Source organism: Podarcis melisellensis (assembly GCF_964234715.1).
Source record: "Podarcis melisellensis genome assembly, chromosome: 1".
Taxonomy (NCBI): Eukaryota; Metazoa; Chordata; class Lepidosauria; order Squamata; family Lacertidae; genus Podarcis; species Podarcis melisellensis.
This window is the reverse complement of record NC_138528.1, coordinates 15,386,981-15,399,064: the sequence shown is the minus strand read 5'-3', so window position 1 is coordinate 15,399,064 and position 12,084 is coordinate 15,386,981. Positions and strand designations below refer to the sequence as shown.

Here is a 12,084-nt window from a genome sequence, read left to right as displayed (position 1 = left end):
GTAGCTCTACATTACCTCCAGGATCAAAAGCAGCATGTCTCTGAATACCAGTTACTGGGGAGCAGCAGCACCACAGCAAAAGGGTATTTCTTTATGTCTGCTTCTTGGCTTCCTGAACCAGGATGATCCAGCAAGGCTCTTACATTACTAAGCAGCTATCTTTCAGCCTCAGCCTTCCCATCTGCATTATGGGGATAATGCTGGCTTACCGTACAGGGCTGTTTTGCCAAGATACTGTAAAATTTATATAGTGCTTGACTGTGGGAAAAACATTGAAGTGGTTTATGTATGCAAAGTTTCTTGGGTGCGTGGTAGAAATAGTAATAATACAGTCATACCACTTGTTATGTTCGGTTCAGGTTATGTCTTTTCAGGTTGCGTCCCGCGGCGACCCAGAAGTAATGGAATGGGTTACTTCCGGGTTTCGCTGCTCGCACATGCACAGATGCTCAAAATGACGTCCCGTGCATGCGCAGAAGCGGCGGATTGTGGCACGCACAAACATGGGTTGTGTTCTGCTCATGCTGTGAACGGGGCTCCGGAACAGATCCCGTTCGCAACCAGAGGTATGACTGTAATAGTAATTATTTACTATATTCAATCTAGGTTTGAATACTGATACTTAGACACTGAATGGTTTTGTAACGGCGAAGGCTTCTGGCAAAGCAGATTTAACCATGTAAGTGTTGTCCCTCCCACAGGAAGCTTTCTGTGGTTGTGCCAAAGCAGCAAGGATCTCTTTTGTGTCAGCGACCAAAACCCTCAGTTTCATCCTTCGACTGTTCAGCTACCCCCTGATGACGAAATAGAATACTATTCAGCCTGCCAGGATGCCATATGGAGCCTGGACCACCTGGGACAAGTCTTCATAAGGACACTCTCACCAAATTGCCCAACGGGGATGCACTGGACCAGACTGGACCTTGCCCAGTTAGGTAAGACTCCTTGTGAGCTCGTTTGTCACATGCAAATTTCCCGACTTAAACACAGACTGACGGGGAGCATTCCCTCTGCATACCTGGTGAGTATTTGAACACAAAATTGCTCTGACCCGTGAAACCTATGGCTGAAGCATCAAACAGGGATACCTTCTGGTAGCTTGGCTTCATAGAATTTTTTTGCCATCTTAATCTCAGAGAAAGGGGTAGGGCAGAGAACTGCAGGGCCATTTTGACTTGACTGGAAAGAAAAGATAATCCAGATTTTCAAAAAAGCAGAATAAAGGTGCCATCGGAGCAAGGTGTGATGTGGATCCTTTGGGAGCATCCTTGTGTGGACATCCCACAGGAGCGATGGGGAACCTGTGATCCTCACATCATCCCTGACCTTTGGCCATGCTGGCTGGAGCTGATGATAATTGGTAGTAGCAACAGTATATGGAAGGCCAGAGGCTCCCATTCCCTGCCCTACAGGATGAAGGTAGATCAAGAATTAATGCTATCCTGGCCCACAGAGGATCAGGATGTCTGCCACTTCCCTGTGGCTCTGAAAGGGTTTCTTCCCATATGCTTGTGGGTTGCGGTGTGTTAAAGGGAAAACTGGATGAGCTCATCTTTTTTTAAAAGAAAGCAAAACTTCTACTTCAGATGTGGACTCTGGAATTCAAACTCAAGGCAAGTAACACCTGATGAAATGGCATTAGCAAATAAGAGGCTTAAAAGAGCCAGTGTGGTGTAGTGGTTAAGAGCGGTAGTCTCATAATCTGGGGAACCGGGTTCTTGTCTCCGCTCCTCCACATGCAGCTGCTGGGTGACCTTGGGCTAGTCACACTTCTCTGAAGTCTCTCAGCCCCACTCACCTCACAGAGTGTTTGTTGTGGGGGAGGAAGGGAAAGGAGAATGTTAGCCGCTTTGAGACTCCTTAAAGGGAGTGAAAGGCGGGATATCAAATCCAAACTCCTCCTCCTCTTCCTCTTCTTCTTCTTCTTCTTCTTCTTCTTCTTCTTCTTCTTCTTCTTCTTCTTCTAAAATCTTCTTCTTCTTCTTCTAAAATAGCACACCAATAGGTTTTCGAACATCTCTTGCGCAGATTTCTGAGGCATAGCATTTGACGTGATCAGAGCTGCCCTGTCATATCCCAGAGTTCCAAAAAATGAAGCAGGATTCGCTTTGACAGTGTGCTAGCAAGCAGAAAGATTTGTTTCTCTGGATGAGCAATTAGCATCAGCTTTGGAGAAAGGAGGAAAAACCCAAGGTGGAATAGGAAAACAAGCCGAAAACGTTACATAAGAGAAGTGCGCATTTGGATATCAGGTTGTGCTGCATATGTAAATAAGTGCCCAGCGATGCAGAGCAGGTGATATGTGACCCCTTGTTCAGAGAGCCCTGATGCTTAGCTAGATCAAAACCAACAGCTGAATCGCTGAGGCCCAAAGCCACCGTGATCCAGGATGTCTGTGCCGGGAGAAGTAACAAGACTTTATTTTAAATAGCGCTGCTGAATGTCAGACCCAGAGGAGCAGCAGAATTATGCTGATGACTCTCTTCCCCACCCCACAGCTATTTTGAGCCGGGCAGGTCTTATGTAACAGTGCTAAAATAAAGATAGAATTCATGAAGAAACTATATGAGAATAAGCTAGGAGAAGTCAGGTGCTCAACACCTTGGTTGTTTTAACCCATTTCAAATAAAGCCACTTTAAATTGTCATTTTATCACTTAGCATATTGGTATCCCTTTCAACCTCTAGGGAACCTTGGGACATTTCTGAGCTACCACTCCTCCCCCCCATTTTATCTGTGGTCTCTTTCTTTGACGTAAGGTGGTACCTCGGGTTAAGTACTTAATTCGTTCCGGAGGTCCGTTCTTAACCTGAAACTGTTCTTAACCTGAAGCACCACTTTAGCTAATGGGGCCTCCTGCTGCCGCCGCGCCGTCGGAGCACGATTTCTCTTCTCATCCTGAAGCAAAGTTCTTAACCCGAGGTACTATTTCTGGGTTAGCAGAGTCTGTAACCTGAAGCGTATGTAACCCGAGGTACCACTGTACATGTGGGCTTCTTCCATTTGTGCAGGAGTTTCTAGACTGCAAACTCAGGACAGAGCTAGTGCCATTTCCCTCAACTGGAGAGATTTTATCTTTCTTCTGTACATGAAGGAAGTGAGCTGAGTTCTTTTGAATACCACAAGACCAACAATGCAGATACATATTTTTTTCCCCCCTGATAGGTTTTCCCCTCAGTGAATCCTTTCTTTCTCTCCCTACAGACCTATTACTTAATTCAGTTTATATTTTCTTTCTTTTCTGCCACACACCTGTGGTGCGAAGGCCTTTTTTAAAGCCACAATTGCATTAGGGATATACCTGCATTCTGCCACGGCCATTTTGAGGAGAAGAGCACAGATTCCATTTTTGCACTCAGGGAGAGAAGCCACGGGTTTGGCTTAGCATGTTGGCCGAACATCGAGTTGTAGTCAAAGTTTGTCCTTGCCTACAGCTCATGGTTAGAAAGGAGAGACCTTCGCCATGAGCCTCAGTTCAGACATCAACCTCAGCCCAAACTTGGCTTAGCCTAACATGGGAGAGAGAGAGATTAGAGCAAAGTGACTGTGAGCTCTTTGTCTTGCTGTGATGTGAGAACGAAGCCATTGACAAGAGATGCAAAAAAAACCCTCCACGCCATTGCTGCTCTCCCATAGAACAGGATGCCGCTTCCAATTCTGTGATACTCAAGAACGTTAAACTACCATCGCATTCTTTTAAAGTGCATTAAAGAATTACAAGGGAGGTGGAAATTTGCCCGTGGCTTATGTGGCAAAGTGGCATGTTCCTTGCTCGTAGATTTTTTTAATATATTTTATTTTTAGTAAACTTTATTTTGCTTTAAACAGATAAATATAAACAACCAAAATTACAAAAGAAAAATCCTTAATAATGGAAAAGGCTAAAAAACTACAAAAAATATCAAAGTACGTGGCATAGAACATAAGCCATTATGGGAAAGAAAAAAGAAGAAGGAAAGAAGAAGGAGAAGGAAGAAAAAAGGGGGGAGGGGGGAAATGAGCCAAAACACAAGATGGCTCGTCTATTGTACGCTTCTGTCAAGGTCACAACAGATCATTATTCTTAACAATTCTCTCTGTCTGCATTCCATAGAATTCCATAGAATCTTGGTATCAGGGAACATTTCCCTATGTGGTATCATTCTAAACATAACCAGGTCTTTATTGATGAACCCTTATCCCCTAGATAATTATTTAAACGTTCCCATTCTTCTTTCACCATCTAGTTCTTAACGCAACTCAGTTTTTTAGACTTCTCTTTCTCCCCCATCCAGGTGTTTCTGCTACAAAATACAGAAGCGCTAGACATGATAAGGTTGGCCTTGGCTTATAAACCGTAGGTGCTTTCCCCCCCCTTTTTCCTTGAAGTGCCTTTTCCAGTGTAAATAGCAGAGCTGAAGTTTCTAGGAACAAGTGCTCTTGCTGATGGATGGCTGCCTAATGACCTGAGAGAGTTGCTTCACAGCTTTACACTTTTCTATTTCAGTCCTCGGGGAAGCGGCTGAAAATAAAAATAACCTGTTGATGGCACAGTCGTTTTTTGGGAGAAGAGCTCCTTGCTTGCGTTGCATGCTAGAAATGAAAGCAGGCTAACTCTGAAATACTTGTTCCATAGTTCGGCAGCCACTGTTTGCTAGTAACTGTTTGCGCTAACATGTATTTATAGACCTGGTCTGTAAGCACGACCGGCTCCCTGGGAGAGTTCACTTGAGGTCATGTGAAAAGTTGCATCTCTAGTTTAGACCAATCGCATTGCATGAAGGGTCCCGCCCCCCGCCCCCACCTGTTCCTCTTTGAAAATCATCGTTTTAAATGTCAGTGATTTGTGGACTACATTGTGTCCTGTTATCCTAAGGCACTTCATAGAAGGGACCACAAGAGTCATCTGGTTCAGTCTCCTGCAATGCAGGAACATCTTTTGGCCCATTGTGGGGCTCGATTCTGGAAATAAAAGTCTTATGCTGTACCAAGTGAGCTATCCCGCAAACCAACTTCAGTGTTGGTGCTGACCTTTAAAGCCCTAAATGGCCTCTGCCCAGTATACCTGTAGGAGCGTCTCCACCCCTATCATTCCGCCCAGACACTGAGGTCCAGCGCCGAGGGCCTTCTGGCGGTTCCCTCACTGCGTGAAGTGCAGTTGCAGGGAACCAGGCAGAGGGCCTTCTCGGTAGTGGCACCCGCCCTGTGGAACGCCCTCCCACCAGATGTCAAAGAGAACTACAGCTACCAGACTTTTAGGCGACATCTGAAGGCAGCCCTGTTTGGGGAAGTTTTTAATGTGTGGCATTCTAATGTATTTTTAATCTTTGTTGGAAGCTGCTCAGAGTGGCTGGGGAAACCCAGCCAGATGGGCGGGGTACAAATAATAAAGTATGATGATGATGATGATGATGCAGAAAAGGACTCGCTAAACAAGCAGAATCAACATCTTACATTGCACCCGCCACCAGCCAGCTCTCATACTTGTATCGCATTGCTAACAAAGTGAAATGTTCCATGCCCTCCTTATGGTAGACATAGTATTCTCTTGTGTAAATGACTCAGTTCAGGTGAATTCTCCCAAATAGTGGCTACACATGGGGTGGGAGCAAGGGAGCCAGTGGATCCTTCTTGCCCGTCTTGCACTCAGACTCTGCAAAAGTCAATGCATGGGTCTAACATCTGCATGAGGGTCTTGCAAACACAAGTCTAACTCGTTCTGTCCGTTCCCTGGATGGCACACAAGATGTCCATGCAGTTCAGGCCTGGATATTCTGCTGAGAGGGTCCATATTCTCACATACATCCAGTGAGAGGTAATCTGTAGCGTTGGAAGGGACCCCAAGGGTCATCTAGTCCAACCCCCTGCTGTGCAGGAATCTCAACTAGATCATGCATGACAGGTGGCCATGCAACCTCTGCTTAAAAAGAACTTCTAAGGAAAGAGAGTTTGCCGCCCATCATTTTTCTTTGTAGTCTTAAGTGTCCATGAGAGGCTCTGATTTTTTTATTATTGCAACGGCAGCATTGGGGGAAGGAGTTTCCAGCCCTCCCCTCTCCCCTTGCACCCTTGCCTTCGTGGTCTGACTCCCTCCTGAAGCTGATTTAGGTGGAAGCGCAGAGTAGCTTTGTAGTTCAACCCTAACTAGCGTCATAAATCAGAATTGAAGATGGCTGGTTGAATGACTGGGTGCCCCTCTTCCTCTCTTTTTTTCAATTAGGTGCTGTGAAACTTAAAAGTTTGGCATGTGGCAAACAGCACATCTGGGCCTGTGACAGCGGTGGCAGAATCTACTTCCGGGTTGGGACACAGCCCCTGAACCCCAGTTTGATGCTGCCTGCATGGATTATGATTGAGCCACCAATCCAGGTAGAAAAACAAGTTGCCTTGTTCTTAATTCAAAACCATCAGAATGCCTAAATCCAGCTGAAAAAAACACGTAAACGTAATAGGCTGTATGGTAACAACTGCAAAGTTATTTGCTAGAAACTACTTCTGAAAAATTAGATACAGCTTCTCATAGTGTCAAAATCAACATTGTGACATAATATATTAAAATGTAGCTTATTCAGTTGACAACCAAGTCCAGTATGTACAAAATACAAATCCTATTTTGTCAGTGCCGTAATACATTCATTTCTAATTTCTTCATCTTCTCTTGTATTTTACCTCGCCTGAGAACCTGTTACAAATAAGTTCCATGTAGCTGTTATATACAGTACTGAACTACGCACAGCTGATGAAGCCCCTTCGGGCGAAACAGGGGAATATTCAGGAATCCTTCTCTTGTCTGTCTGTGCCAGCATCTACCAGTGCCAGTTTCTTTTGTCTACCAACTTTATCATCTTCATTAGACACTTAGAAGATTATTTCATGTCACTCTTCTAAGGAATACGTCAGACAGAAAAACAGAAGAGAAGATGAAGAAATCAGAAATGAACGTATTACTGCACTGACAAAATAGGATTTGTATTTTGCACATACTGGACTTGGTTGTCAACTGAATAAGCTACATTTTAATATATTATGTCACGATGTTGATCTTGTTTTTAATTCAGCCACTAATCTTTAGGCCTTCTGACATGAAAAGATCCCAGTTGTTCAGTGGTGGCAAGTGAGGATTCTCAGATCTGGGAATGCTGTGGGGCAGGAGGGAGGGCTCAGCTATGGACTTAAGGCTGTCATAGACTTGGTACTATTTAGTAGAAGATTGAGATACCAGAATGAACACTGGTGTGCATGGTCAGAGCACCATTCTGTCTTTCCAGCATAGATCCTAACTGAATTCCTGCATCTGTTTTTGAAGTGGACAGTGGGGTAGCCATTAATGGGGGGAAACTGGACTTTTGTAGCTGGAGGTGAACTTGATACTAATAATCTTTTCCAGCCTGGTTTCTCCTCCTGTCTTGATATCCCATTTCCCCCCCAAAACTGGAAATTCTTCTTTTTTTGCCAAACATCAGCAATGCCTAATGCAGTTGATCTCAAAGAGCAAAGAATTCGGGCTGTTCCCCACCCCCAATCTTCCAGAGAAGTAATCTCTTGGTTACGTAATAGCATCTGGGAGAATTCCAGTTCATTAGGCCAAATGGGTACAAGAAAATGTAAAAAAAGTGCACCTTCATATTGCCTAACGCCCCAAAACCCAGCTCAAATCTAGCTTTCGACCAACAGATATTAGCAGGCGAGTGTCTTATCAAGTCATTCAGCAAGCTTTGCAGAACCCCAGTTAATGTCATTTGGGCTGCACCTCACTGACTTGACCTAGGAGGTTACGTTACATCATGTTCACAGCAATGGGCAGAAGAAGGAATGGCACTGAGCAGGAAGGGAGGGTGAGAGAGAGGGGTGTTGCCAAGGTTTTCAGTGGCTTCAGGTACAACCCTGCTCTCAGAATACAGCCTCTGCCATCAGTGAGGCAGGACAGCCTGATCCTTCAGCCAGATAGAATAATTTGCTGTTCTTCAGAACTCGTGAGTCATGAAATTTGCCTGCAAGTGGCTGAATTTTCGTCTTTAGCTGCACCGCTTGTGTAACACTCCAAAATTCTAGGGCAACACGACTTCTGTCAGGGTTGATACGGATCATAAATCTGTCGCCTAAAATAACATCGCCTTTCTTGGATTTTCGCCGGCGATTTGAGTAACTAGACCTTACCTCTCCTTGTGAATCTGAGCCTTGGCTTTAAATGCTGGCTTATAGCTGATAAATGTGCACATGTTCCTTTCATCGTGTTCTCTCCGCAGCTTGTGGGATGACTCCCCACCCCTCTCATGTGAAAGCAGATCGGCTGTTTACCATCCTGTTTTTCTGTTTGCTGAGCCGAGATCAGCGGTCAGCAAAATGACAGGGCGGGGAGCTATTAAAATATGGAACAGTTGTTTATCAAAACATAGCCTGCTCTGCTCTGGACTTCTAACAGTATACAAACAAGCTGTCAGAATGCCCTTTTGCTCTGTGAGAAGTGCACTTTTAAATCTCTTGTCAGGTTTGAGAAAAAGTCTGTTCTCTGCTCCGGCATTTGAGCATCCCAGAAGTAAATCCATTGTCTCTTTGTTTTCATTCATCACAATGGCATTTCTATACTTTTACCATGTAAATCATATTTTGTTCAACTTATAAATATTAGGGGTGTGGGGGTGTATTTACAGCACACTCTTGTTGGGTAGAATGAAGTCCTTTTTGTTTTATTCCTTTAGCAATTCTAGTAATCTGTAGCCATAATAGATGGGGAGAGGAATAGTAGTAGTAGTAGTAGTAGTAGTAGTAATAATAATCATCATCATCATCACCATCATAATCATCAGACACCCCATTAAAAATGCACTGGGTGTCTGATTCTGATGATGTTTAGTATATGATTGTGTTTAGTTCCCAGTGCATTTTAATGGGATGTCTGATCCTGATGATCACAGCATAAAATTGCAATACAAAAAGCACAAAATGCATGATTAAAAAAAAGAACATAATCAAACCAATAACCCTCTCCCCTCCCAGAACACATTTAAAAGGGCATTGGATGTCAATCAGCCAAAGGCCTGGTTGAAGAGGAACGTTTTCGCCTGGCGCCTAAAGGTGTCTAATGATGCTTCCATGATATGGTCGTTTCACGCTTTGAATGTATTTCTTCACTTTTTTTTTTTAATATTTTTATTAGTTTTTACACATATTAATGACAATACAAGACAAACACAAACATCAAAAACAAACAACAAAAATTGACTTCCCCATGCCTTCCCTTCGCCACATCCTTGTTTTACCATTTTTCGAGCAACTCATCAATCAGTCTTTAGTTAAGTCCCTTTTAAATTTCCTTGAAGTTTAAGATTTACAGCTGTAGTTCTTTGTTTCCTACCCCTTAACATCTTATCAGTCCACAATTTTACAGTAATTTTTTAGATATGTTTTAAATTTCCCCCAGTCCTCTTCCACTGTCTCTTTCCTCTGGTCACGGATTCTGCCGGTCATCTCTGCCAGTCCCATATATTCCATCACCTTCGATTGCCATTCTTCCAGAGTAGGTAATTCTTGCATCTTCCAATACTTTGCCAACAGGATTCTTGCTGCCGTGGTTGCATACATAAAGAATGTCTTATCCTTCTTTGATACCAATTGGCCGACCATGCCCAAGAGAAAAGCCTCCGGTTTCTTTACAAATGTCCACTTAAGGACTTTCTTAATTTCATTATAGATCATTTCCCAGTAGGCCTTAATCTTTGGGCAGGTCCACCAAAGATGGTAAAAGGTACCTTCAGCCTCATTACATTTCCAACATTTGTTATTGGGCAGATGGTAAATCTTTGCAAGTTTGACTGGGGTCATGTACCACCTATAGATCATTTTCATTATATTCTCTTTCAGGGCATTACATGCCGTAAATTTAACACCGGTGGTCCATAACTGTTCCCAGTCGTCAAACATAATGTCATGACCAATATCCTGTGCCCATTTAATCATAGCTGATTTCACTGTTTCATCCTGTGTATTCCATTTCAGCAGCAAATTATACATTTTAGATAAGTTTTTAGTATTGGATTCTAACAATTCTGTTTCTAACTTTGACCTCTCCTTCTGAAAACCAAGTTTCCTGTCCTGCTTAAACATCTCATTTATCTGACGGTAGTGTAACCAATCTCCAACTTTATGCTTTAGCTTCTCAAAACTTTGTAGCTTCAGTCTTTCGCCATCATATTCTAAAATTTCACAATACTTAGGCCAATTAGAGTCCATGTTAATTTTTTTCACTGCTTTCGCTTCCATTGGTGACAACCACCTAGGGGTTTTACTTTCCAATAAATCCTTATATCTATTCCAAACATTATACAATGCTTTCCTGACAATATGGTTCTTAAAACTTTTATACACCTTTACCTTGTCATACCACAAATATGCATGCCAACCAAAACTATTGTCATATCCTTCCAGATCAAGAATGTCTGTGTCTTCAAGAAGTAGCCATTGCTTCAACCAGCAAAAGGCTGCTGATTCATAATAAAGTCTTAAGTCTGGCAGGGCAAAGCCCCCTCTATCTTTTGCATCGGTTAAGATCTTAAATTTTATTCTGGGCTTTTTGCCCTGCCAGACAAATTTAGATATATCTTTCTGCCACCTCTTGAAACAGTCCATTTTGTCTAGAATCTGTAGCGTCTGAAATAAAAACAACATTCTTGGCAATACATTCATCTTGATAACAGCAATTCGGCCTAACAAGGAAAGTTTCAGCCTAGACCATATGTCTAAATCTTTCTTAACTTCTGTCCAACATTTTTCATAGTTGTCTTTAAATAAGTTCACATTTTTTGATGTCAGATTTACCCCCAGGTACTTAACCTTTTTTTCTATTTCCAACCCAGTTTCACTTTGAAACCTATCTTTCTCCTCTTTTGTTAGATTTTTTTCCAGCACCTTTGTTTTCTGTTTGTTCAATTTAAATCCTGCGACCTGGCCGAATATCTCCATTAATTCTAAAACTCTTTTGGTACTAGCTTCTGGCTGTTGCAAAGTTAGCACTAAATCATCTGCAAATGCCCTTAACTTATATTGTTTGGATCCGACCTGTATTCCTTTTACCAGCTGGTCCTTCCTAATCATGTTTAATAAAACCTCCAGGACCGATATAAACAGTAAAGGGGATATAGGGCATCCCTGTCGTGTACCTTTCTCTATTGGTATCTCATCCATTACCACATTGTTCACAATTAATTTCGCTCTTTGTTCAGAATATATTGCACCTATACCGTTTTCAAACCCTTGACCTACCCCCATCCCATGGAGATTCTTCTTCATAAATTTCCAAGAAATGTTGTCAAAGGCCTTCTCCGCGTCCACAAAGATCAGAACTGCCTTCCTATTAATGTCCACCTCTAGCATCTCCAAAATATCTATAATGTTCCTCACATTTTCTGACATATGTCTCCCTGGGAGAAAGCCTGTTTGGTTCTTATGAATCTCCTCCATCAAAACTCTCTTAAATCTTTTTGCTAAAACATCTGCAAAAATTTTATAATCCACATTCAAGAGTGATATAGGGCGGTAGTTTTTAACTTGATGTTTCTCAGTTTCTGTCTTCGGTATAAGTGAGATAAATGCGTCTTTCCACGATTCAGGAGCCCTTTTCCCCCTCTAGTATCTGGTTGCATACTTCCTTCAATGGCTGTATTAGCCATTCTTTAAGATCTTTGTAGTATTTTGCAGAATGTATTTCTTCACTTTTATAGGCTGGGGTTCTGAGTTTAACCTGAGGGAAGTTTGCAGAAGGAGGGTTTCCAATTCCTGCAGCTACCTGGATCCCTCCCTCAGAGCCCGTCCAGGTGGGATGGTGGGAGAGGGTCTCCTGGAGACTTTCCTTCCATGAACATCCTTAGATTGATTTATCTTTGCATCCGAAAATTTCCGCCCCCCACCCCCCGTCTTTCAGTAATGTGCTTAAGTCAGAAAATGTGCACTATTTAGTATGGCAAGAGAGAGACTTGCATCTGTAAAACTGTTTTATCAAGGGCTCATGTCGATATCTGTTGTTGTTGTTGTTGTTGTTGTTGTATGCATTGCCTTAGACGTGAAGATCCCTAGGCGACTTTCATAGAAAGAAAGCCAACTGAGTTTTGG

At 42.7% G+C, this 12,084-nt stretch overlaps 1 protein-coding gene across 2 annotated transcripts in view; it reads left to right on the top strand.

Annotated features, from left to right (window-relative positions):
* TECPR2 (tectonin beta-propeller repeat containing 2) overlaps positions 1-12,084 on the top strand; it is a 58,743-nt gene that overhangs the window by 34,508 nt on the left and 12,151 nt on the right. The window contains exons 17-18 of one of the 2 annotated variants that reach the window (XM_081909024.1): positions 702-935; positions 6,200-6,348. In XM_081909024.1, the coding sequence (XP_081765150.1) occupies positions 702-935; positions 6,200-6,348 (383 nt within the window). The remainder of the gene's footprint in view (positions 1-701; positions 936-6,199; positions 6,349-12,084) is intronic. The other variant, XM_081909025.1, reaches the window with a different exon arrangement.